At 62.7% G+C, this 26,794-nt stretch overlaps 1 protein-coding gene across 2 annotated transcripts in view; it reads right to left on the bottom strand.

Annotated features, from left to right (window-relative positions):
- The window catches only part of SLC9A3 (solute carrier family 9 member A3), a 45,188-nt gene extending 18,604 nt beyond the window's left edge, over positions 1 to 26,584 (bottom strand). Inside the window, exons 1-2 of one of the 2 annotated variants that reach the window (XM_047730171.1) lie at positions 26,225 to 26,583; positions 745 to 1,047 (exon numbers count right to left, since the gene is read on the bottom strand). In XM_047730171.1, the coding sequence (XP_047586127.1) occupies positions 745 to 1,047; positions 26,225 to 26,441 (520 nt within the window). In that variant the 5' untranslated portion in view covers positions 26,442 to 26,583. Of the gene's footprint in view, positions 1 to 744; positions 1,048 to 26,224 lie in introns of both variants that reach the window. The other variant, XM_047730172.1, reaches the window with a different exon arrangement.
- Between the last annotated feature and the right edge of the window lie 210 nt (positions 26,585 to 26,794).

The following is a 26,794-nucleotide window of genomic DNA, read 5'->3' on the forward strand; positions in this document are numbered from 1 at the left end:
GGGCAGCAGCCCCAGCGTGGGCCGTGCTCTCCCGTGCAGGCCTGGGGGGAGCCCCGGCCTCAACTGCTCTAGTTTCCCAGGTGGATAATGGCTCACGCCCTGGTGGGTGGGGTGCTGCTCGGCTCTTGGCCAGGGCTAAGAACATGGATGGCAGGAGACACGGGCTGGGGAAGCTGCCGTGGACGCACAGACCCCGTGACCCAGCGGCCACCGGCGAGGCTTCTCCTGCAGGCTTGGGGGGAACGACCCAATCTTTGTGCTCAGGTGTGTGTCTACCAGAGACCCTCAACCTGGCCTCTGCCAGAGGGCCATCCCCACCCCGGGTGCTGGTGCAGGGAAGTGAGCCCCAACCCCACCTGCGGGGAGGGGCAGCTGCTCAGCCGTCCCACCCACCCTGCCCACCTGCTAACCTGGTTGGACAGGATTTCATTCCCAAGCAGGACACGAGCCTCGGCCCAGAGATGCCCAGACACCTTGTTGTTTACTAATTAAACCTTCTTTTTAACATACCAAGGCAGTAAGTGAACCCACCAGTGAGGTTCGTCACCCCAAACACTCACCCTCTCCTGGTCTGGACTGTGTGTATCTGAGTTTCCTTCAGCAGGGCTGGCCACACCCTGCTCCTGCAGAGCCCACCCCAAGAACACCCCCCAGGACCCCGCCCCGAGGACCCCACCCCGAGGATGACCCTGTCCCAAGCATCCACCACCCCAGAACACCCCCGTGGACACCGTGGCCGCTCACCCATCAGGCCGCTGAGGAAGACGCCGTAGAGGGACAGTCCGGTGGTCGCCGCGTTCCACACGGTGCCGACGACGGCATACAGCAGGATGGTGCCCAGGTTCCCAAAGAAGAGCCGATTGGGCATGAAGTAGCCGGCGTCCAGCACGATGGGGGGCAGCAGGTAGAAGAAGAAGACGGTGGGCGTCAGCGTGAAGGAGGCGATGTGGTCAGCGGCCCAGACGATGCCGCCCAGCACCAGGCCCAAGACGATGAGCAGCGCGCTCTCGGGGACGACGCTGGTGACCTTGTGCGACAGATGGAAACCTGTGGGGGAGGGGGCGGTCAGGGCACGGGGACCCCTCCACGTGGCACTGGGCCGGTCCAGGGCCCCTGCAGGCCCCTCCCCCACAGGCGGGTTTCCTTCTGGAAACGCAGTAGCTACAGGCCCTCAGGGCTGGAAGGCTCTGCTGGGGACGGACCCACCTCCTGGGCCTCCCTGCTCACACCTGGGAGGGGTCGAGCCAGCCACCTCTCCGGGGTCTGCTGGGGGGATCTGTGGACGCACAGGCCAGCAGCCTGGCAGGAGCTCTGCCAGCTCACAGCACAGACATCTGGGTCTGTGGATGCTTCCCCCTGGCCCCAGTCAGCAGTGCCCTCGGGGCCAGGGCCCAGGGACACCTGCCCTGGGGTCTCACCACTCCCCTGGGCAGCCCAGGAGACTGGTGAGGAGGTGGGCTCAGGGGGAAGGGACGGCCTCCTGTGACACAGTCAGTCCAGAGGGGCAGCTCCAGGTCCTGAGAACAGGAGGCCTGAGGTGGGGGTCAGAGCCCAGGGCACCCACAGCCCCCAGGCCCCACATGACCCCTTCTGGCCCTCTGAACAGGGCTGCCCGCTGCAACCATCGTCCCTCCGACCTCATCCAGCTCGTCTAGAGGTGCTGGAGCCCGTGCCTGGCTTGAGGCCTGGTGGCATTTCCCTGCCTTGGGGGGACCAGCCCCTTCCTGGCTCTCCGGAGGACACAGGCCCCTGGGAACAGAGCTTCGGGGTCAGGGTCTCGCGGGACCCCCACAGACACTAGCTCCATGGCTGCTGTGTGAGCTTGCAGGGGTGGAGGAGACAGCGGGGCCCCAGGGTTGAGCAAGCCAGCCCCAGAGGCCTACGGGGGGCCATTTCTTCTGTTTGGAGACTCAGGGGAGCAGTGAGAAGAACCCTGATGTTGACCCTGACATCACCACGACCGGGATGTGGACCAGAAAGCCTGGCTCCAGCGGCCTCTGGGACACTTAGGGTAATTCCCTTCCCATTCGCCAAGGTTCTGTGCATGGAGAAGCCTTCTTGGAAAGTCAAAGGAGGGCTGTCCTCTGAGGGGTCCCAGCTGCTGACCCGGCCTATCTTGGGGGGCTGGCCCACTGGGCCCGGGGGATTCTGGTCTCACCCGCCCTTCCCCCAGGCTGCCTGCCTGAGCGCTGCTCTCCCTCCCTGACCTGTTGAACGATGGGGTCATCATGGGGGTCGGATGCTGGCTCTGGAGGAGACTCCCTGAGGGCTTGTTCTGTCCCTCCTGCATGGTCCCCCACATCTGCTGAAGCAGAGTGCCAGCGGCCCACACAGACCCTTCTCAGTGTGCCCCAGTGTAACCGACACGCTTGGTCATTGTGCTCTGGGAAGGACCGGGCCTCTGCGTGTGGAGGCAGAAGGGGTTAATGCTTCTGGGATCTGAGAATCTGCTGGGCATTCCGCCCCCCCCATGTCCTGAAGGCTCTTGGCTCTCCTGGATCCCCGCCATGGCCGCACTCCCTGTATTCCCGTCAACTTCTGTTCTTCCTTCTGAAAGTTTTCACACTGCTCAGGTGAAGACAGCGTCCCCAAGACAGAGCCTCCCAGGAGGCCAGCGGGGGAGGCCCCAGGAAGCCAGCACCTTGACACTGCCACGTGACTGACGATGACCAAACCACACCGGGGCAAGTGTGACAAATGGCATGAGGCAGTGGCTGCCCAGAGTGACGGATGGCAGGTTCCTTAGAAGCCCTCAGGGCCGCCAGCTGGTCGCAGGAAAACATCCTGAGGCTTTGGCCTCACTGGGGCGTCCTGGCTCTGCCTGCCTGAAGGCAGAGTGGGCTCTGAGCCGGGAAGGGGCACGGGGTGGGCTGGGGAGGACAGGTCTCCAGCACTGGGCTCCCCGGGCCTGGCTCTCCTCACACACAGCCGGCAAAGACCCCAGTCCTTGACGGCACATGGCGCCCCAGGGGTGGGCTCAAGGGGCTGACAGCCAGCAAGCCTGTTGGGGGGGACTCTTCGATGCTTTGGGAGGAGAGGGAGCAGCACCAGAAGCCCTTGCCAGTCTGGGCCCTGCTGCAGACCCCAGGCTGCAAGGGCTCTGCTTTCTAACAGACCCCAGCACGGGGCTGTCACAGCAAGGTCTGGGGTACGGGTCCCCTCTGTTGGGAACCTCTGTTCATTTGATCATGTCCAGAGACAGCCGGGTTCATAACTCCCCCGTCCCAGTGGGCTTGGTGTCCAGAAGCTGTGTTAACGAAGCCCCTGGTCCCTGTCCAGAGCCGGTGGTCCTGCAGGCGGGGCCCTCTTGGGGTCACGCTCAGCTTTGGCCTGCATCTCTGTCCTCGGCAGGGCGGCTGGCAGGGGTGCCCTTCTCTGGGGTGGACGCCATGCCCTCTCCTGCCCCCATGACTGTCAGCAAACCCAAGGCCACGGGGGCTCCTTGTACTGCCTGCCACGCTTCTGCTTTCTAGAAGGTGTGCCCCCTGGCCGGGCTGCGCAAGGGGTCACACTTGTGACAAGCTCCTGAATGCCCCTCTCGCCTCTCCAGGGTCAGGACGTTGCCTCTCCGGGCTGGCTACCGAGCAGCACTGGTGTGTGGGCCTCTCTGAGGATGGGGTCCACAGCGTGTCCTCACGAGCTCAGAGCACCATGGGTGGCATCAGGCTGGGGGCACCAAATGCACTCGGACTGCTGGAAAGCCCCAGAGCCAGCTCGGGTCACGCTGCTGAGGATTTGGGCTTTAGTCACAGTCTCTCCCCAAGGTAGAGATTCACATGGGATCCTGATTTGGTCAGTTCGCTGCTGGTGCCCGGGACCCGGCTTGTCTAACAGGAGGACACGGCGTGGACAGCAGGGCCCAGCCCTTAGGCGCGTCCTTATGTGGCAGCTGTCACCTGACAATCTCGTTAACTTGGGAAACGGGCGGATGAGAGACAAGCTGACTTCAGACCCGGCGCTCCCGCTCCAAAGTCAGCCCTGGAAGTGGATGGAGAGAGAGCCGGAGCTTTGTACTCACCGAGAACCCTAAGCACGCACACGGTACGGCAGACAGGCGTGGAGGTCCAACCTCCGGCGCCCCGCCCGATGCTGGACACACCGCATGAGCGTGGGCTGCTGGGTGGCTGGCAGGCCTGCGCGATTCAGTCCAGAGCATGTCCGAGACCGAGACATGCACCTGTGACAGCTGCCCACGTGGGGGACACAGCTGCCCGTGTGCCGGGCAGGCGAGCAGTGGCGTCTGCTGGCGGCTTTGGTGTAACTGTCCTGTTCTGAGGGAGCTGTGAGCATCTCCCCACACCTGGGGGACAGTCCGTCCCTTCTCTTCGAGCTGCTTGTTCCCAGCACGCGCTGCTCCTTCGCCCGGGGGCGAGGCCTGTCGTGCCTGGGGCTAGTCCCCTCACTGTCGAGGTCGAGGTGCTGTTGCTCACGTCCTCCCTTCCTGCGCGGTTTCGGTGGCGCAGACGTCCGTGTAGGGAAACCTGCCGGCCTTGCTTTCATGGCTTCTGAGTTCAGTGCTCTAGAATAAGCCATTCGTACGTCCGGGTTTCCTAACCCACTTGTAACGTTCCACTTGGCGTTAGCAAAGAAAATCTTTAAAAATCGTTGTGAAACGGAAGGACTCGCCTAACCGCAGAGTCTCCCGCACCGACGTCAGCTTCCGAATTCCCTCGCTTCTCTGCGATCACACCGCCCTTCCAGCTCCTTCTCTGCCCCCGCCGGCTCGCGTCTTCCTGAGGCGGCCCGTGTCAGGACCAGCCCGCCAGGTGGGGTCCTGGGTCGCACACGCTGGGGCTCTGAGCGAGCACAGAGCAGGGAACGGGGTGGCCCGGTTTTTCTGTAGCTCACCCCGACGGGCACCAGTCGGCTTGTCTGGTCCGTCTGTCGGGAGAACCTTTCCACCCGGGAGGACCTCCCCGCAGCAAGGACAGGTCTTCACGCTGACCCCCGTCTCCCTTAGTGCTGGGGTGTCTCTTTGGTCCCTCCATGTGGGGCAACTTCCTGTGGGTTCCCCACCGCCCGCCGTGGCGGCCCGTCTCAGGTGTGCGTCCACAGCCCACACCCAGTGCAGTCCTTGACCCCGGGGCAGAAGGCGGCACGCGCCTGGCCGACAAGGGAAGCTCCCCTCTGGGGTCGGTGGCCCCCAGACCGTACCGCTCATTCTCCAGACTGCCCACCCCGGCCCCACCTGTCGTCTGGCCCCTGTGGCCCCCACACCCGTGGCAATCTCTCAGACCTTCCCGTGGGCAGCTGCTCACACTAAGTGCTCCTGCTCCCGCGCTTGCGCAGTCACGCCTCTGATCTCACACCACGTGTTTCCCCATGAAAACACTCCTGAACCATTTCCCTGTTCCATCCCCCCTGGAATGTCTGCGTTTGCGCTGACACTTTCCCAGGATGTAAGCTCTGTGGGGACTTTCCTTCTGTTTCATGGTCACATTTTCGGCCCGGTGGGGTCCCTTCCCCTTCCTGCACCATCGGCACAGCCGCCAGGCGCTTCTCTGTCCTATTGGGACCCGGCCTCACTTGCCCTGCATTCGCTGATGCGGAGTCAGCCTTCTGCCTCGGATGGGCCCACAAGAGCTACTGATCGGGGTGGGATGATGCTGTCCTTGTCCTGTGGGCCGAGAGCGTGGCAGGGGGCAGTGGGGGGAGCCCCGGGACCCTTGTTCGGGGATCCCAGCTGGCAGGTGTGCAGCTTGGCCCCCCGTGGAAGCTGTTCCTTCCAGGCTTGGCACACGGCTGCCACCCAGCCCTGTCAGGAGGGAGGGGGACAGTGTCGAGTGGCTGGGGTCTCTGGTTGGGATTCTTCAAGAGCGAGTCTGGCTGGCCAGAGACTGGCCGGGCCTGTGGGCGGCTCTCCCCGTCACCTGTGACCCCTTCTGATGGCAGCTGCATTGTAATGAGCTAATTAAATGGAAGACTTGATTGATTCCAAGTGGCAATTTGCTGGTGGTTCAGCCATTAAGCACATAACGGGCATTTTAGGAGCTGGTAAGCCGAGTTCTGCTGGAGGTGCCCTGTGGCTCCTGTTGCGGGCTGGGAACCTGGATGGACCCAGCAGGGACGCGGCTCCCAGCTGGGGCGAATCCTTCCCACAATGCTGTACATCACTGGGTCACCACGGAAATCCCTGACGCAGGGTGGGGGCTGTGGATCTCTGTCTACAGCCCGGCCCCCTGACTCTGCAGCCCTGCTGGCTGGTCTGGGCCTCTGGGGAGCGGGGAGGGCAAGGGTTCGGAGAGCAGGAATGGGGTGCCAGGCACCTCACCACGGTCCCTGTCAGCAGAACACCAGTACCTCGGTCCACGTTGCAGGAGCCACGGGCTCCGGTGCGCTTGGCCATCAAGACTACAACAGTGGCTGGAAAGATCCCAATTCCCTCCCAAACCTTGTTGGCTCCACCTCCAAAGACAGAAGGACCCAGCAAAGGCAACCCTGAGAGGAAACTTGGAGCTCTGGGGCCTCCGCATCTGGCCTGCCCCAGAACCTAAGCTGCACACGCAGAGAGAGGCCACGCGCCCTCAGGGCGGCCATGACCTTGGGAAGCTATCAAGTGGTGCAGCCTTCCAAGTCAAGATCCCTTTGCTGGGGAGAAGCCAACCCTGGCGGCTGGAAGGGCAGAGGGCGCGCGAGGCTTCGAGGAGCCACGACCTCGAGGAGCCGCTGACCTCTCCCTCCGTGTGTCTCACCAAGGGGGAGGGGAGCCAGTGGTCCCGCACACGCACCCGCTGTGCTGTGAGGTGCGCTGGGCCCGGCGGCGGCAGGGCTAGAACGAGGACGGAGACCGCAGAACAGTGGCGGCTCCCCACACGCTCGAGGGGCAGCAGCTGACCGGTGTCCACGCCCGCTCAGCAAATATTTGAGGTGCTAATGCAGGAAAGCACGTGTGCACAGTCCCAGGACGGACATGGCAGAGTGACAAGGACAGGAGAGGACAACGCCAAAGTGGGCCAAGGGAGCGCAGACCACGGCAGGGACAGGGAGTGAGGTGGGGTCCCCCCCCGCCCCACCACCGTGGCCGGTGCCTTCCAGCAAGGGCACATTAACCCGCAGCTAACTGATGGCTGAGGCCGGGAGAGTTACACCTAATTAAGCACAGATGCCCGGCTGAGGAAGGCAGCGACGCGGGAACACTCAGATTTAGCTGTAATTACGGAGCCCGGGACGGGTGTGGAAGGTCAAGAGGTGCCCACCGGCCAGCCGGCCGCTGCTGGAGCACGCCCGGACCAAGTGGGTGCTAGGGGCTCCACAAGGTCATTGCCGACGGCATCCTACCCCCTCGGGACGCAGCTGGGCCCCCAGGGTCAAGCCCTACCATGGCCACCGCCTCCAGGGATCTTAACAAACTTCAGCTGAGTCCGCGCAAGTTCGACAGCACAGCAGACCCTCTGGCTTTACTGTAACGGGTCCGAGCCGAGCCGGATGAACGCAGCCTGACGGGGTGACCAGACCGAGCAGGGCAGACCTTCCCGAGAGGAGTGCAGAGCGCTTAGGCACACCCAGGGGACCCCTTCACTCAGTAATACAAGCAGGTCAGGGCTGGACCTGAAATGTCACACACCAAGGTCCACAGACACACGCGCACACACGGAGACACACGCACACAGACGCACGCACAGACACATGCACAGAGACATAGAGACACACGCAGAGACAGACACAGACACAGACACGCACCCCCGCAGGTGGGTCCCAGGACCCGCTCTACAGACCAGTGTGGGGTTCCTCCAGCACTTTCCCAGGATGGGGCTGCCTCTAGGCCCCCTCCCCGCTCCACGAGGAGAGGCGCAGACCCCCCTCGCTCTGACCCCCATGCCCCTCACGAGGCAGCAGGAGGGGGTTACAGTAAGTGTGTCGGCTGCCTAGCCTGGGCAGGAGGTGAAGACATTGACAGTGTCCTTAAGTACTACCTCGCTGACCCACAGGCCGTGGCCGCAAGGGTGTCGCAGACGAGTGCTCCAAGTTGTCGTCCGACGAGCCAGCCCGGCCACTCCCCGGGAGGGGCCTGCTTCCGGGACCCTGAGCCGAGCTCTGAGAGCAATGGGGTCCTTTCAGGACTGGCCCTGCTGCTCACAAACCAAAAAACACTTTAAATGTTGCAGACTCACAAAACTCAAGCAGACTTTGTCCATTTTTTTAATTAAAAAATGGAAATTGGGGGCGCCTGGGTGGCTCAGTGGGTTAAAGCCTCTGCCTTCAGCTCAGGTCATGATCCCAAGGGTCCTGGGATTGAGCCCCGCATCGGGCTCCCTGCTCAGCGGGGAGCCTGCTTCTCTCTCTCTCTGTCTACCTCTCTGCCTACTTGTGATCTCTCTCTCTGTCAAATAAATAAATAAAATCTTAAAAACAAATGGAAATTGTTAATAGCTCTCTGGGAAGAAGCAGTTTCTTCCGTTCTGAGCTACCGTGAACAACAGAAGTGAAGACAGGAGGAAGGCTGGGCCCCAGCCAGCTTCAAGCACTAAGGAGAGACCCAGAGCAGCGCTTTGATTTACAGAAAAGCCTCCTCCTGTGTTCAGAGGTGTCCACCCCACAGGCCATCCCTCGTAGGGTGGGCAAGACAGGCCACACAGCAGAAGTTATCGATAACCTCACATGTAACTGCAGACGCGCACAGCAACGAACAGTAAGTGCCATCAAGTGGGCCACGAACGTCCAGGCCGACAGCTTGTCAGGCCGTCCACCCTGGTGTCATTCTCCGTGACCGCCCTCCCCTTCTTCTCAACCCTTCTGGGTCAGGCTGCTTCTAGAGCGTTCCGAGTATAAAGGATCACGTGCTTTAGGCTTTGCTTTCTTATGATTTCATGGTGGCTCTAACTTAAATAAAGATTTGAAAGCAGGATCTCTGACAATTATAAGTTTGGGGCCAGACACCGGTAGGGTGGACCCACTATACCATCCATCCCTGGAGAACAGCCAGCTAAACACAGTGGAGAGATGGAAAGAGACACCGGAGGGCTCCAGACCTCGAAGGAAGGGGCGGCCTGTTTTCTTTTTGTGTTTGTTTTTCTAACTTCCCTGTTCTCTAGGGCTTTTTCCCAAGGAAACCCCAGCCAGGGTCTTGCGGAGCAGTTAAAACTCAAACAGAATCCTGTAGTCTCATTGGATCAACAGAGTGAGGACAGGGACAGGCACGGCTGCGGCAGCTGGGCAGCGTGAGGCCAAATCCCACATTCTCTGCAGGAACTCTGGCTGAGCCCTGAATTGCACACGAGAGGGACAAGCCCCCGCCTCCCGTCACTACAGTTTTGGTCCATACCTCATCAAATGGCATTGCGACAAACAGCTCTGCACAAATTAGAACTCTCCAGAGGAACATAGCCAAACACAGAGTCACCACAATGTCTGAGCCGTGGTGTCCTGGGAACACCCCCAAATTACCACATGATCTGAAGAAGCAGGAAAATGGGACCCACACATCCACGGAGATCTCGAGACGATCAAAACGTTGGATTTAGCAGACACGGGTTTCAAAGGAGCTACTGTAACCATGCTCAAGGATGTAAAGGAAAATATACTTCTACGGAATTAAAAAATGGTAAAGCTCGGTAGCAAAACAGAACAGGAGTTGGCAGATTTCTTCCCTAAGAGCCAGCCAGCAAATTGCATAGGCTTCAGGCTTCCCCGTGTGCCTGCGGTGGCTCAGCCGTCGCGAAAACCGTCACGATACAGGGAGCGGTGGGCACAGCTCTGCCCCAGAAACTTCCTCTACAGAAACACGTGGCCGGCCCACGTGCTGCAGTGTGCTGCGCCCCAAAACAGAAGAAATTTAAAAGAAGCAAGTGAAAATTCTAGTGTTGAAGAGTTTGATCTCTGAAATAAGAGATCCAACAGAGAAGCTGAACAGCCGAGATGGGAGCAGAGATCGGGCTCTCCGAGTCAGACGGCTGGAGGTGGTCCCACCTCAGGAACAAGGACAAAGAAGGTACAGAGTGAGGAGAGCCTCAGGGCCCAGTGGGACAGTGTTGAAAGGTCCAATGTGTGTGTCAATGGAGTCCCAGAGGTGAGGCAAGGGGGGACGGGGTGGAAATCTGAGAAAGTCATGGTCCCAAATGTCCCCAGTTTGAGAAAGACATGAACTCATAGATTTGAGAAATCCTTCAGGCTGGATTTCTGTTGGATCAGTTCCTACGGATCGGTCTTCCGGGGAACCTGGAGCAGGTCTGAGCAGAACTGAGGGTCCAGGGCAAGAAGTGGGGTTGGGGCAGGGGCTGGGCTGGGCCGGGACCGCGGGGGACGGCCGGCAGAGGACCAAGCCCCTCGGGTCAAGCTGACTGTACTGAGGGCAGTGCCCACTGGGCAGGGCTGCTGAGCAAAGCCGGGGCTCGGCTCGTGGGGACCCCATGGGACAAAACCATTCCCTGGACTCCAGCCGCGACAGGCACGGGAGCCAGCGGGGAGAAGGTGGCAGGAAAGTTGTCCCCGCCGGAGTCACACGTCCCGTCCTCCACTCGGGATGTGGGGAAGGCCGCAGAACCACGGGGACCCTGTGACTCTGCTTCCCAGGAGGAGGGCCCCGTGCCCCGGAGGCTGGACGGACCAGAAACGGCGTTCTTCTCCGGGGTTTAAGCTAATCTTGGCCTGGCGGTTGGCTGGGGCTCGGGACACCGAGCGGGCGGGTCCTCCAGGAAAGCCGAGGACTCTAGGATCCGAAGCCGCTTAACTCTGGGGCGGGGCCGCAGACAGGCGACAGGGCTCTTGTGAACAGATTCTCCATGGGTGGGGGGGGCAAGTTCAGGTCTTAGCAACCTTTGCACCTTCCGGTGAGAATTCTAGTAAGGCCGTTTTCTCCGAGGACACCTGCGCAGATACTGGGTGGGTAAGGTCCCAGGGTGCCGTGAAGGGAGCCCGTGGGCACTCGTGCGGGCTGCCGTGGCCCTGCGGTCTCCGCTGTCAGGGTGTTCCTAGCACCCGCCCCCGAAGCCGAGACTTTGTCATAGGCTGCTGCCCCGGCGCAGAGCAGCAGGAAATGCTGGGGACTGTTGACTCGGTATGGATGCGGCCTTGCAGGAGGACAAAGGACTCCCTGAGCTGGGAAGACCACAGGCCAGCCGCCAGCCCCGGAGCCCGGCACAGTGCCACGTCCTGAGAGAAGCTGGGCTGACGGATGTGGGCAGACAGCGCCGCTGGGACACTCCTCACGGCCATGGCTCTTGTGTCCCCCGCCTCCCGCCATCCGCACCAGATGCAGGAGCGTCAGCTGCGAGGGCACAGCCTGCAGGGTGGGCTGGCTGGGAGCTGCCCCCGAGGCCTCGCCCTCAGGCCCACCCGAGAGCTGGGGGCCCCCCTGGGAGTGGCTCCTTCCTGGCTTCTGCTCCCAGGGACCAGCAAGCTATCATCATTTTATGCCTCCGGACTTGGCTTCCCTGTGATAAGAGGATCATCAAGTCCTTTCTGGGATGTTGTAAAATGAAAGTCAGGATCTCGCAAGGGACGTGGATCACGAGCCTCTGCCCCAAGCCCGATGAGAACAAAAGGCGGAGATATCACTTACGTTCTGTATTTCAGTTTTCTGGTCAGGCCAACAGGAAGGAGGGATATGAGGGTAGTGGACATGGGTGCCCTGGGGTCTGCATACCTCAGGCATCCTGCTCCCATGCACATGGGCCCGGGCACGAAATTTGAGTGGAAAATGCGAGGACATAGACAGCGTGCATGCGGGGGTAGGGCAGGCTTTCTGTGTCATCTCCTCTGGCCAGAGACCCCCAGCTGGCAAGTGCACGTCGCAACTCCTTCCCACCTTGGGTATCCATGCGCATGGTCCCAGACAAGGTAGCTCAACCTGGGCCAGCAAAGCCAGGGGCACAGGGCACGCATGCTGGCCTCGCTGGGCCTCTGCGCAGAGAATCCAGTGAGCGAGCGTAGCAAGGCTGCGGGATGTGCGAAATTGATCCGTTTCCTATAAACCAGCAATGAAGGCACAGAATTTGAAATTTAAAACACAATGCCATTTATATCAGCACCCAAAAACAAACAAAAAATTTTTAAGAAACACCTTAGCTATGAATTTAACAGAGTATGTCCAAGACCCACAAGAGGAAAATTTCTAGACTTGGATGAAGACTTCCAGTAAAGCCTGCATTTATGTGCACCGAACAGAGTCCAGTCCACGCGCACAGATAGAAGACTCGACAGGGACAAGCTGTGAGCTCCTCCCGCAGGGCCCATGAACACAGTGAAGAGCTCCAGCGGGAGATTACATCACACGGACACGCGAGAGACCCAGAACGGCCAGCACAGCACCGGGGGAGAACAAAGTCCAGGACGACACTCGCGGACTTTGAGACTCGCGTACACCGCAGTCATGGCGTCGGCACGGTGCTGGCGGAAGGACAGAGCTGCCGGGACAGACCCGCAGGAGCACGGTCCCGACCTCCGACCGAGGAGCGAAGACCGTCTCCGCGGCGAGCTGTGCGGGAACAGCGGCGCGCGCGGCAGGAGCCGGGGACACAGACCTTACAGCCCTCGCGGCGCGGCCTCCACATGCGGCGCGGGCCTCGGTGGCAAGTGCGGGGTCGTAAACCTCCTAGAAGATGGAGCAAGGGGAGACGCGGCTGGCCCCGGTTTGGGGGTGACGTTTTAGACGCACCACCAGCGGCGCGACCCGTGAGAGGAGGAGCAGAGAAAGTGCGGCTCGCGGGCCGTCAGACCGCCTGGTCCCTGGAAGACAGAGACGAGAGAACGAGGAGACCGGCGCGGGCTGGGAGAAGACACCTGCCGAAGACACGTCTGACGAAGGGTCTGCGTCCCGAACACACGAAGAGCTCGAACCTCAGTGAGAACAGAGACGCCCGACTGAAAAGTGGGCGACAGATCGGCAGACACGTCAGCCAAGAAGGTGCGCAGCTGGAACGTGGGCATCTGAGACGACGCTCCGGGTCGTCCGTCATTCGGGACTTGCAGGTCAAAACAACAAGGCACTACTCCACGTCTCCCGACGTGATTAAAGCCCCGAACACTGCCAGTGCCGGATGCCGGCCAGGACGTGCAGCTGCGGGGGCGGGCGGGAACGCAGATCGGGCGGCACTTTGGAGGACAGCTCAGGGGCTTGCTACAAAACTAAACCTACCCTTACCGTGTGACCCAACAACCACGCTCCTTGGTATTCACACAAAGGCACTGAAACCTTATGTCCACACAAGAACCTGCAAACAGACATCTGAGCAGCTCTGTTCACAAGGGCCAGAATTCGGGAGCAATCAAGACCTCGTTCAGTTCCTGAAGGACGAACAAGTCCGCGACCCACACACAGTATCATTCGGGCCCGAAGGAGTGAGCTATCGGGACAGGAAAATCCACGGATGAATGTTCAACGCACGTTACTATGTCAAAGAAGTCAGTCTGCGTTCTGGACGCCCATACAGCAGGATCCCAGGTCTGTGGCGTTCTGGAAAAGGCAGCACTACAGAGGCAGCAGAAAGACCAGCGGGTGCCGGGGGATGGGGGAGGGAGCGACGGGTAGAGCCTAGGGGACTTCTAGGCACGGAAAACACTCAGTAAGATACTGTCTCGTCAAACGTCCGTGGTCTGCCCTCGTCCGGCCCCGAAGGCTACACAACCACGCCGAGAGCAGACCCACAGGCAAAGTACAGGAAGCGAGCAAGGATGGATACTGGTTCCTCAGCTGCGACACACGCGTCGCGGCAACACGAACAAGAGACAGACTCCCGGGGGGCCGAGGGCGGGCTCGGGAACCCCCTGCGCCATCTGGTCACTGACTGTGTAAGTTCACACCTTCACTGAAAACATCGAGTCTCGTAATACTTGAAAGTCAGCATTGCTGACGCTGTGGTGGGTGCTCCTGGGGGGGTGGCCGACGCGGTGATGTGGCCTTAGGAGGCCAGGCCCCGGACGGCGGTGACAGCATGTTAAGGATGAGGAGTGGGAGGTGGGGAGGCCAGGAAACAGGAACCAGGTGGGAACCGCCGCGGTTTTCTGCCAGCTGCTCTGCCGTCTGTCCTGGTTCTTCTGTACTCACACACTGCAAGGTGTCATGAGCGTGTGTGACCGCGAGTGACGTGGGCAGGTGCGTGCGTGGACGTGAGCGCAGCTGGGCCAGGAAGCCCCACCTCGGGGACCAGCGGCATGGGGGGCGGGGCCCCAGCCACCCCCCCCCGCCCCTTGTGTGGGAGTCAGAGGTGCCCGCCTCGGTGGAGAGCTGCTGCTCCCTCGTGAGGGGTCCAGTGAGTCCTTCTCTGCAGGAGAAGTCGGCCCCCTGCGCCGCAGCCATGAGCCCCTGACCCAATGTGCATGTTGGACGCCGTGCACGTAGAGTCCCCTGGACATGCCACCTGTACCCCCCCACCCCCCGCCAGGATGGAGGCCCAGCACCCCCCCCAAACAGCCTGACATGTGTCCCTCCCAGGACAGGAGCTCTGTGGGAGGTGACAAGGCCTCCGTGGAGGCCATGACCCGCAAGTCCTCACCAGGGCACAGCATGCCTCCCGCATGGCAGCCCCACGCATCCTCCATGGGCCTTGGCCTGGCCGGTGCCCATGGCTCTGAGCGGCTGAGCGCCCGCCCCAGCTCAGGCTGCTGAGGTGCGCAGACCCTGCCCTGCTCCCTTTGATGCAGGCACAGGGCACTTACAAGGAAGGACGGCCTTGTTTCTGGAAAAGCAGACAATTCATCTGAACTCCCCACAGTTAGGCCTCGGTGGCTCCGTGGATTTAGGCAGAATATAGCTAAACGTGGCCCCATGGGCTGGTGCGGTGGCAGGCCGGAGGACGACGGCCCCAGCTCCAGGCAGGGACAGGCGGCTCTCGGGTGCCTCTCCCTCCGCTGGCAGCCGCCCAGGGTCAGCCGGCTTCCCTCCTGCCCCTCTCCTGGGAGCAGACACGACCATGCCAGTCGTTGTGCTTGGCTCTGGGTCGGCCCCAGGCCGGGAGGGTTGGAAGGTGCAGGGTGGGCTCACCAGCGAGCCAGCGCCCGGCTCGGGAAGGCCATCTGCTCTGCGGGGAGATTCCCAGACACACTCAGCTCACTGATGCTGCAAATGAGCCTTCAGGGATTCAGAAAACCAGGATTCTAAGCAGAAAGCCAGCAGGAGGTTCCGTGGGGTCAGCTGCCCCTGAGGGAAAGGTGGGGGCCTCAGGGGAGAGGCAAGTGCAGAGACACAGCCCCTTGGTCCCCACCCTGTGTGCCCCTGGAGGGTGTCCGGGCTGGGTGTGGGGGTAGGAAGAGGGTCCCAGGGCACTGGGCCTGGGGATCAGCATTCCCCACCCTGACCTGTGCTCAAGGCTCAGAGCAGCGACTCTGGTCGGCAGGAGAACCTGTCCTCGTCCCTGGGCGCCAGCCACGTGTGACCGTCCTGCCTCTGCTGACGCACTGCAGGGGCCCCTCCAGTGAGCAGGCTGGGCCTCAACATTCTCTCAGGCCTCAGGGACCCAAGATACAGGGTGCCGGGCAAGGCTCGTGGTGGCCCAGGACTGAGGGCACCTCAAGCCATCAGAACGTTCTCGTTCTCGGCATTGTTGAGTTAATGAGGAAAGGGTTTTGACAACAGAGGCTTATTCTCCACACCAGGGGCCTTCTCGGAAACTTAAAACTGTCTTCCTTCTCCAGTTTATCCCCAGCAAGGTAAGCTCTGGGTGGGGGAGGTGCTTGGGGAAGGGCTGAGCTCAGACCCACCGCATGCCAGCAGAGGGTGACAGTGCCTGGGCCACACCTGCGCCCCCAAGCGCCTGCCTGAGCTCCCCTCTGCTCGCTGACCATATTTCTTAAGTGGTGGTTGGACGACCCCCACTGAACCCTAGTAACACTGTGCCAGAGGTGCCAGAAACACCAGCCCTAAGGCAGGAAGGAACAAGGTATCAGGAAGGAAAGGGAAACCAGGGGCCAAGGTTTGAGGCACACCTGTGCGGGGCCAACAGCCAGTCACAGGCTGGTTCCCCCAGGCCTGGCCGAGTCCACAGGACGCCCCTCCAGCTGAAGACCCAGTGGGTAAAAGCCAGCCCCCACCAGGACAAGGCTGCAAGACCGCTCCATCAAGGAGCGGGGCTGCAGGGAGCCACCGTGTGTGCCGAGGGCCACTGTCTCTGGCCACAGAGGGACACGGGCCCCCAGAGCCACGTGGGGGTCCTCACTCCCCACCCTCAGCCTTTGACCCACGGGCCTGGAGCTGCTGTCAGGCTGTCTGGTCTCAGTGGTTTTCCCCCAGCTGTTGTTACCTGACTCTCTGTTGCGACCGGGCACCAAGCAGGGTGAGAGCCGTGTCCACAGGACGTCCCCCGGCACCTTTAAAGCAACCCGCGTGCATCCGTGCACCTGCTTACATCCACCCTCATCCCTCCCTCGGAGCTGAGGTCGCAGGCCACGTGCCTGCTGAGGGGACCGGGGCACTGCAGGGAGAGTGGCCGGCCCGCCGCAAGGTCGCCTCGGGTCCCTTGGAGGCGGCACCAGACCAGACAGGTGCCCCAGGGCAGGAGGCCTGAAATGGCTTGTGCATGTGAGGCGCGGCCGGCCTCCAGAAGCCTGGCCACGGCAGCTCAGCATCGCTTCCCTTCAGCCTCCCACCCCGGTGGCCTCGTGTGTGGCTCCCAGCCCCAGCCTCACCCCCGGAAGCTCTGAGTCGGGGGTGTGGCGCCGGCCCAGGGGGGCTGAGATGCACTGAGCTGCGCTGGTTTCACCTGGCCCCTCAGCTGCCCGAGAGAGGCTGAGGCCAGGGACTCGCCCGCTCCCCACTCCCAGGGACACGGGGGGCCGGTCTCCATCCTCATCCTCAGCTGAAGGAGCAGAAGGACGGTTCTGTGGCCACGGGACATGGAGCAGGGTGGCGGTCCCCCACGCACACTTCCAGCGCTCTGGGGGTACCTCGGGACCCCAGGAAGCTGCAGGCCTTGTAGCCCGCAGCCGCGTGGGGAAGAGATTTCAGACCTTCAGCCACAGGCTGCACAGCCTCACAGCTCAGAGGAGCTGGGGCGGCGCACACACACGCCACCGCTCGTGGGCACAGGGCACATTGCTCATGTGGGGTCCTCCTCCGGCGGACGGCCCTGTTCCGGCCCATGTCAGGCCAGTGGGCTGGAGGTGACCTGCACCGAGCCCCCAGTGCATGAGGGCTGCCTTCTGAGGGGGACCCAGGTGCCCTGCTCCCCAGCAGCCGGGCTTGTTAAGTCCCAGAAGGGACAGAAGGGACAGAAACCCTGGGAGCTGGTGGTGTCCCCCCGCGTTGTTCCGCAGGCTATCAGCAACAGGCGTTTCTAACTCCCCGTTCTGCCCGCGCAGAGGAAGCCTGCCCTGCCGAGACCTCAGGGCCAGTGTGGACTTTAGCATCAGCGCTCGGCAGGTGGTGAGTTCACGGAGGCTTCCTGATTCACCCAGGAAAGGGAGGAACGGGACCAGCCCTCCCCCACGCAGCCCTGCACCCTTCTTCCTGAGCACAGGGCTGTCGCTGCCCCGAGGCTGGCAGTCCCAGAGGCGACCTCCCAGAATGCTTCCCAGAGCCAGGATCCCACCCCGGCGCCAAAACAGAGGCATCTACTGGGTGAGGGGACGTGGTTCAACCCCCTACCCGGAAAGTCCACAGCTGCCAGCAGGCCCCCAGCCCCCACCGCCATCTGCCATCGTAGACCGGTGGCCCAACCCCCGATGAAGGCCCCCTTGGGCTGGAGCCCCCACCTGGACCACCTCCCCCCAACCCGTCTTGCTTGGGCTGGCCCCCTCCCTTCCCATGTGGCTCATCTCAACTGTGCCCCAGATGGGGAGCCTACACCCAGGCTGGTCTGACTCCTCGGCCTGGACTCTGACCCCTGTGTCCAGCAAACCGTGGGGCTCTCAATTCCTTCTAGAACTGATGAATGAACACTTGGGTTGTAGATGTGGACTTAAGACACAGCCAGCTCCACGGAGAGGCTGGGGTGAGGCCGAGGCCGCAGCCAGACCCCTGACCCGCCTGGGGCCTCTTGGCTGACCTGGAGCGAGCCCAGCACGGACAGCCGTCATCACCCCAGTGGGTGGCGCATGGCAGGCAGGGCGGGCCCGGCAAGTGGCCGAGCGCACTCTGTCTCTTTGCCCCTCACCTGCCTAACGGTCCCGTGCCCCCTGGGACGCCGGGGGCACGGGAGCCAGACCAGAGCGGCCTGGCAAGACCCTTCAATGCACAGCTGTCTCGTCTCACGGACACTCGGAGGGGAAGGCCCTTAATCCTTGAGGTGATCTTCACCTCCGATCAGCCCCTAGAGCCCTAGAGCACACACAGACTGGTGTCTGACTCGTTTCTTCCGAACGGGTTTAAGGGAAGACCCTTATACAATGAGAGGGACTGTGCCGGCATTACGATGCCCCCGGGGAAGGCTCAGCTCGTGGGGTCACAGGGCTGAGCTGCCCTCATCCTCCCTGGAATCTGGTCCCTCTCAGGGCAGCCATGCACACCTCCGCCCAGAAGCCTCCGTGGCCCCTCTTCCCTGTGAGGCACGTGACTGGTTGCCTTGCTGGCCCCTGTGACCGCACCTTCCCCACCCCCGCTGGCTGACATCCCCCAGGCTGCTCCTAAGACAAACGCACACATGCCCACCTCAGAGCCTTTCCACTGGCTGTTCCACTCCTGAAATGCTTTGCCTTCACCCACCGGGCTCACTCCCCTCTGCCTGCCTCTCTGCCCGCACTATCCTCCATCCCTCATTTGTTGTTCCCTGTAGCACAGAGCACCACGGATCCTGTAGTGTAACCTCGCCGGCCTGCCCCACCCAGGAACCTGCACACGTCTTGTGGCACCTGTGTCCCATGGCACCTGCACTTGTCCCGTGGCACCTGTACTTGCCCCATGGCATCCGTACGTGTCCGGTGGCACCTGTGTCCCACGGCATCTGCATTTGTCCCGTGGCACCTGCGCTTGTCCTGTGGCATCTGCACTTGTCCCGTGGCACCTGCACTTGTCCAGTGGCACCTGCACTTGCCCCGTGGCACCCGTACGTGTCCCGTGGCACCTGTGTCCCATGCCGTCTGCATTTGTCCTGTGGCACCTGTGCTTGTTCCGTGGCACCTGCGTCCTGTGGCACCTGCATCCCCTGTCACCCCATTTGCCCCTTAGCACCTGCATCCCGTGGCCCAGAGCAGCACTGGCAGTGACAATTGTGAAGTGAGCACTGAACTGGGGAGCACTCCCCAGCAACCAGAGAGGCAGCTGCTACAGATTGTGTTAATCAGTACAGCAGACCAGTCACGCCCCAGCCATGGTCCCTGCGCTGATGGCATTGACCTTCCTGGGACCCAAGTTCCAGGCTCGGCACAGGAGCATGGGAGCTGGCAGCCACGCGGAGAGGTGCCCGGGTCCCCAGAGCTGGCGTGCTGTGACTTGGAGGATTTGTGGTGCGCTGTTCCAGGAGGCATGACTGGGGGGAATGAATCGGTAGCAGGTTTCACCAGCGGTGGGGCGTGCTTGAGGCCAGGGCTGGCGGGGATGAGAGCAGCTTCTCCTGGGGACACAGCCCGCCCGGGTGAGCACCGTGTGGGGTGAGCTGCTCCCCACCCTTAGCCCCGACGACGTACCCTGGGTGCTCTAGGCGGGCGGGGGCCTTGCTTGGCCACGGGCCGCCCCCTGCGTGTGGTATCTGGGTGCGGCACTCCCAGGAGGCTCTGCGGCAGCTTGGGGGAAGAATTCAGGTGACGAGCGTCTTCCCAGACCCAGAGCTTGGAAGGTGTGGATGAAGCTTAGGAGAAGCAGGCCTTCAGGGCCGCACTCATCTCCAACCCATCCGTCCATGCCGCTTGGCACAGGGCAGGCTGGGGGCCAGGTAGGGAGGGCACGGCATGAACCAGACATGGCCCCTACCTTCACGGGGCTGACCTCAGGTCTTCGGGAGCAGGGGGCGGGGGCTTACCTGACGGGTGGAGTCTAGGGGGCCACACAGGGTGGGGCCATGCCAGTGCGGGTGGGAGGCCACCATGTACCCCCAGGGCTGTCCTGCTCCCCTGTCCCGACTGCCCTTGGGACTCTGCTGTCCCCACAATCCCCTCTGCCATCTCCCCCTTCACTTTTGGTCTCCTGCCCCCCAGCCCAGAGGCCCGTGGAGCTCAGCATCTCCTAGTCCCAACAGGCTCTGCAGGCAGGGCTGGGGTGGGGAGGGGCTGCTGCAGCTCCTGGGCTCACGCAGCACACCTGCTCTGCTGGCCTGAGCAGAGAGAGGAGACACAAGACAAAGGCATGGAGGAGAGATAGGGAAGGGGGTGGGAGGCAAGTAGGGTCAGGCAGGGGGGCTCTGGGGTGCAGGAAGGTTGGGCAAGAGGACCCAAGACCAGGAGCTCAGACCCAGCGCCTGAGAGTGGCCCACAGCCGGGAGCCAAGGAGCCCTCCCGGAGGGAAGAGGGGGTACATGCTGAGGCAGGGCGGGTGGTGGAGAGACCTTGGTCAGTGCCGTCCCTCGTTAGCGAGTGCCTCCCTCCTGTGGACAGCTCTGGGGTAAACCTGCTGCCGGACAGACTCCAGATGCCAGGGAAGTGCGTGGACAGGAGCCCTAACTGCAAGCACCCCTAGCTTTGACCCCAGCTGGGGCCTGGTGGGTGTGGCAGGGACATTTCCCTCCAACCCACAGGGACACAGAGGAACCCACAGCCCCTTCCTCGAGGGGCAAGTACTGGCAGGGGTGGGGGGTGTCCTGACACGTCTACCAGGAGACAAAATGTGGGGCTGAATGCAGGCCAGGCCAGGAAGGCACTGAGACAGGCCTCAGGTGACTGCGGTCCCAGAGCTCCGTGTGTACCCCCCAGAGGCTGACCTGGGTCCAGACCCCGCGCGGTGGCTTGGAGCCTTGGGAGTAACGCCAGGGCTCTCTCGGTTTACAGGAAGTTAGCCCAGGCAAAGCCTTCCGGGAGTCCCTTCCCCGAGCAGGCTGGACTGGAGGCCATCGGCACTCCCAACCTTTGCCCCTCTTTCCTGGGGGTATCTCAGTGTGACAGGTTAGCTCCAAATGCCTACGGAGCGTTGCTCGGCCTGTGGCTCATTCCCCCGCAGGCTTTCCCGTACACTTTCAGCACGGTGGAGGCTCTGGGAAGGACCCTTGGTTCTAGGCTCTGGATGTTGGGTCCTAACTCCAGGCCCACTGACTGCCTCTGTCCTGCCAGGACTGGGGTCCACGAGGGTCCACTGACTCATCCACCCCTGGGAGTGTGGGGCCCACTGGGGACTCCCGCTGCTCATGCTGTCCTTCTAGATCATCTTCTTCCAGATCCCCTGCTGCCTTCCTTCGAGGGGAGTGAGGGAAATTCAGGGCAAGAACGCAGGGGAGCGTGACGGATGGCGCCCAGGAAGCCACCGGAAAGAGCAGACAGGGTGAGGCTAAGTGCCTGGTCCTAGGACCAGAGCCCACAAAGTCAAAACCAGAAGCTTCCAGTTTTAACCCAGGAGGTAAATACCACCCCCATGGCTTCCCCCACAGCCTGGGAACACCCCAGGGCAGATGCCCAGTCCCCACGGCTGAACCTCAGAGAAATACACAGATTAAGTGAGGGAACCCTGGGGAACATGGAGGGTATGGGTGGGGTGCTCAGGCGTGTCCCAGGCCACCGGTCCATGCACCCCCCATCACCAGCAAAATCGCAGTGATGGGGAGGGTTTGGGAAGCAATAAGACCTGGGGCCCAGGATCCCAGGGCCGGCAGGCTCAAGGGCCTGGACTGAAAAGCCAGCAGCCGGCATGCCAAAGGCAGGCTCCCAGGGCTGCACTCCGCCTGGAGAGTGACAGGGGGAGGCCCTTCCCTTGGAGGCACAGCGGGGGCCAGAGGGGTCCACCTGCTCCTCCCACCGGGCACTCTTCCCCCAAGACCAGGGGTGACGGCGGCCTGCAAAGCCGCAAGGGCACCGTGGGAGGGGCCAAGAGAGACCACCGGCCACCATCCCTGAGCTTCCGGCCTTCCAAGCCAGACCGGCCCACCAGGCACTGGGGTCCTCCCGGGGTGTTTCCTCCCGGGGTGTTTCCTCCCGGTTTGAGTGGCTGGGGGGTGAGCCTGGGCTGCCCCCTTTCCCAAGAGAGACCATGGTGGACGTAGCAGAGACTCTGAGGCTCAGAGAGTGAAGCTGCCGCCAGCCAGCGGGCCCACGTCGGGGGTGCCCTTGCCTCCAGCCCGTCAGCACTGCGAGCTCCACTTCCGAGGCACGTCCCTAGACCGGGGGTCTTGCCGGCCTGCCCACACTGACACGGCCCCACACCCTGGCCTTCATAGCTGCAGCCCGTCCTGTCTAGGCTTCTCCCTATGGCTCAGGCTTCCTCCCTGGCAGGACCTCGACCCTCTCACCGCTCCCCTCTCAGAAGTCTCCTCCCGATCCGACCCAGTGTCCACCTCTCACCCTGGACCCACTGGGGTGTCAGCTGGACACCTGTGCCCCAAAGTCCCCTGCGTAGCGCCTGGGAGTAAAGGGAGCCGCCCACCTAGAACGACCCCTCCTGCCCCTTCTCTGCCCTGCCACCAAGACAACGGTCCAAGAGCCCACGCCCGTTCAAGCCGCTCCCCTTCGTGATCCCTGGGGAGAGACCAAAGGCCTGGTTTGGCCTCCTCAGGCCTCCAACAGTCTAACCTCCCTCTTCCCCCAGAAGCGCCGTCCGGGTAATCCTGCCACTGCTGAGCTCTGTCTCCAGAAGCTGCCCCAGCTTCAGGCCCCAGCCCCAGAGGGGCCTCCACCCAGTGCTCCACAGCCTCACGACCTCTGCACGGCCAGTGTGGGCCGCTGAGCCTGCTGCTGGCCCAGCCCTTGGTCCCCGAGGAAGGTCCACAGAGAGAGAACACAATGAAGAGGAGATAGCCCAGCCTGGCCCAAGGGCCCTAGGGGCCCTGGGGCAGGCAGCTGCGGGCTCAGGGGCCCCCAGGGTCTGGAGGAAGGAAGTACACCCCCCTCAGGGGCAGGTGCTATCCCACTGCAGAAGCCCCCCCCCACCTCTCTGGCCCAGGAGGAGGGCTCCCTGGCCTTCGGAATTTCCTAAAGATTCAGTAGCAGGCAGCGGGCCTCTGGAGGGCCAGATGCTCATGATTCGTCCTTTGCTGAGCCCCAGGGGGTCTTAGGGGCTGGGGGCCCACGGGTTCAGCAGCCACACCTCTCTCTCGCCCGTGCAAAGGTGCAGCTAGCAGCGGTGAGCCCGACTCCTGGGCCAACCTGCTGGTGGCCATGACCCGGCCCTCTGGCCTTTCTCCGTCCTGACTGCTTGCGGCAAGAAACTGCCTCATCACATCAGTGGGACTCAGGGCTTTGTCCCAGGGTCCCCGGCAGGCTACGCGTGGCTGGAAGAAACCTGACGTCTGCAGCGCGAGCTGGGATGGGGGCTAAAAGGAACCCTTGACGCTGCTGCTCAGACATTTGGCAAGTGCTCGGAAATGGGCAGAACCCCACTGTCGCTCTGCTCCTGCGCCTTGAGAACAAAACAGCCTGAAAGGGACCGAAGAGCTTCAGGAGCACGAACCCTGGACACGGGTCCAGAAGGGAGTGCGCCAGGGTCCATGCCCTCCGTCATGCCTGCACAGACCGCAGGGTCCTGGGGCCTCCGGGCTCCCCCAGATGCAGGAGAAGGTGGGAGAGTGCTCTATGGGCTCAGGAGAAGGGGCGCTAGGCTTGGCTGCACAGGGAGGGGGCTGGGGACCAGGTCGGCAGGGCAGGGAAGGGGGAGGAGCCCAGGCAGTGGGGAAGCCCCAGGGATAACCACTGACCAGGTTAGATCTCCACTGGTCACTTTAGGGAACAGAGGGTCCTGGGGGTGGGGAGGGGGCGGAGCTCCAGCCTCCAGGATCTGGGCAGGACTGCGGGCAGCCGCGGAGGTGAGGTGAGTGCTTAGTTGTTGGAGATCTTGGTCTGTGGGGCTGAGCAGGAGCAGGGGGTCTGGCTGGTCGGGTAAGGTTTGGTGTGGTTTTGGGGCTCCAGAAGGCTGAGAGATGGCAGCGCGTCCCCTCAGGACAGCCGAGGGGCAGTGGGGAAGGGGCCAGACCAGAAGGGGGTGGGGAGCTGCAAAGGAAAGGGCAGAGGCGTGTGGCCTGAGGCCCATGCACAGAGCCACCAGGAGGACCTGTGCAGGGTGGGCACAGCGGATTCTGGGTTCCGGGGAATGGCAGGCAGGGGGCAAGCCTGAGGGGGAGGCTGGGAGTGGGCTGGGCCTGGGATGAGTCCTGGCTTACTTTTTCAGATGGGGAGACTGAGTCTATCTGAGGTGCTGCCTGTCCCCACATGAGACCACAATGCCACCACAGCAGGAACCTCCACATATAGGACAGTGAGGGCAGAGCTCAGCTCAGGGCAGGGGGGCTCTGCAGGGGGAGCTGGGTCAGCTCTGGGGGTCTGCCCTCAGGGTCTTCTTCATGTTGTCCTGAGAAACCCCCCAGAGTCTCCACCAAGGCTTGACTCTTGTCCCTTCCAGGGGGGTCAGCAATCCCAGACGACAGCAGGAGAACGAGGACATGGTGCTCATGCTGCAAGCCTTCTTCAATGTGTCCGGGTGAGAAAATGGTTCTGGGCTTGCCCCTGAGCAGGACACAAAGCTGGCTGGAGCACATGGCCACCCCACCCCGGAGAAGGGACCCTCAGGACAGGTCCAGGCACCGGAGATTTGCAAGGAGGTGGCTCCTCTGGGTGAGTAACAAACTCGGGGACAGGCAAGAACTTGGGTCAGTGCGCCTGCCTTCCCGCAGACTCTCCCCTCAGGGCCTGCTGGCTGGGGGGAGTGCTGGTGACTGTCACTGGAATTTCAGGTGCCAGTCTCCATGTCTGGATGCCGGGGCAGGAATAGGAGAAGCCCCAGCTCGCAAAGAAAGCACACGTCTGCTTTACAAAGCCAGGGTACTCCACGTCCCAGGTGTGGACCCCCAGAGCAACCCAGGTCTACCCTGCAAATGTCCTCCTCGTAGCAGTTTTACAGGAGAAAGAAGGCAGAGGAGGACAAAAGCCCCGCCCCCCGCCCCAGAAACGGGTCAGTTCCAAAAACAGGTCACTCCAGTGTGAGTGTGCGGACAGAGCTCTCAGAGCCCCCATGGTGGGGCTGGACCTGTCCCGTAGGTGACCAGCAGAAAGTGGCCAGTGTCAGTCACCTCCCACGGCAGATGTGTTTGGAAGAGACACAACACGAGACCTCACGTGGGTGCTGGAGTTTTACTCTTATCGCAAGATCCCAGAAAGCCCAGTGAGGACAGAGTGCGGAAACCAGGCAGCCGGGGCGGGAAAGAGGAAGGGGCAGAGGGATGGCGAGTGCCTTCAAGAACCAGAAAGCAGAAATGAGAGGGACCTCCAGGGAGGGGGGACACGGAGTAGGCGGTGCTGAACGGGACACAAGCTAACCAGGCACCCGAAACCCCAGGCCCCCAAATCTCTGGTAGGTTCCCCCCCCCAAGAGCCTGACCCTCCTGTCCTGCTGAACACAAGGTGCTCCCGCCTCCCCGTTCCCGACTCCCTGCCTCCTGCCCTTCCCTGGGTGGGGGGGAGCGGGGTCCTCACACCCCTCCCCGCCCTTCCCCCCAAGCTCCACCTAGTAAGTCCCACAGGCCAGCATCGTTTCACAGTCTCCAGGAAGACCCTCCCTGGTGGGGGGACATGTCACAACTCCGGTCCTCCTAAGCTCTCAAGAAGGCTGACCTTCCCACCACCTTGCCCCGGAGTCACCTGTGGTTCCCACTTGCCGGCTCACTGGAGCAGGTTAAGAGAAATCCCACAGACCAGGATTTTTAAAAGAGAAACACTGTCAACGGAAAAATTGCTCCTATATGTGGGGTTTTACTGGGTTTAATCTTGAGCCCAAAGGCTTTCTTTCTGCCCTGGGAGCCGACTCTCACTGCAGTCCTGGACGGGAAGAACCGCCCTTCTCCCCACATCAAACAGCCCCACAAGCCGCGACAGCACATGGGGGGCTGGGGGCGCCCGGGGCAGGAGCAGCTCTGAGGTCTGCAGGCCTGGAAGCCGCAGAAGGGAGTCCCAACACGAAACCCAGGAGCCTGGCGGGCGCGGGGCTCCGGAGGCTGCGCCCGGCCGGCGGGGACCGTGTCACCCTCGGCGACCGCCACAGCTGCTCCGGGCCCGGCCAGGCTCGCAGTCCGCGCCTCGCCCTGCCTGACCCGAAGGCCTGGCTCCCCAGGACTGGCCGCGGGGCGGGGAAGACGGCAGACCCGGCGGAGACCCCGACCTGGGCGAACGCCGGCGTCGCGCTCTGTACCAGGAGGCAGGCGGGTCCGCAGTCCCCGCGAGCCGGGCGGGCGCTAGCCGCAGGGGAAGTCGTGGCGGGGCAACGACCTCGAGACCCATCGAGCCCCGGGCGTCTTACCGATCTTGGCCAAGCTGGCCACGAGGATCCACAGCGCAATGATGTACGGGTCCTGGACATGGAGCCACTCGAAGGTGACCACCTGGAAACCCTGGCTGTGTCCGTGCGCGCTGCCAGGCCCCTCCTCGACGCCCCGCACCCGCGGCAGCGCGCCGAGCGCCGGCAGCAGCGCTAGCAGCAGCCCCCGACCGGAGCCCGCAGCCCCGCGCCCCGACATCGCCGCCCGCGCTCAGCAGCCTGTTGGGACGCGCATGGCGTGTGGGTCCTGCTGCGCTCGGCGGGACGCGCTGCGCCCGAGCTGTCCGACGTGCGGGGCCGTGGGCGCTGGCGTCGGGCGGCGCGCGGCCGGGCGCGCTCCGGGTGCGGGCTGCTGTCCCGGTCCCCGCCCGCCCGGTGGCCTTTAATCCGGCAGCCCCCTCCCGCCCCGGGGCGGGGCCTTCCCGCCCCCGCTGCGCGCACCCGAGCGCGGACTCCGCCGCACGCCCTCGGCACGCCCACCCCGGGCCGCCGGTCGCCCTGACCTCGCCTCCCGGCGTCCGCGCTCGGTGCCGTCCACCTCCCTCCCCCACC

This window comes from Lutra lutra, chromosome 5, assembly GCF_902655055.1.
Source record: "Lutra lutra chromosome 5, mLutLut1.2, whole genome shotgun sequence".
Classification (NCBI taxonomy): Eukaryota; Metazoa; Chordata; class Mammalia; order Carnivora; family Mustelidae; genus Lutra; species Lutra lutra.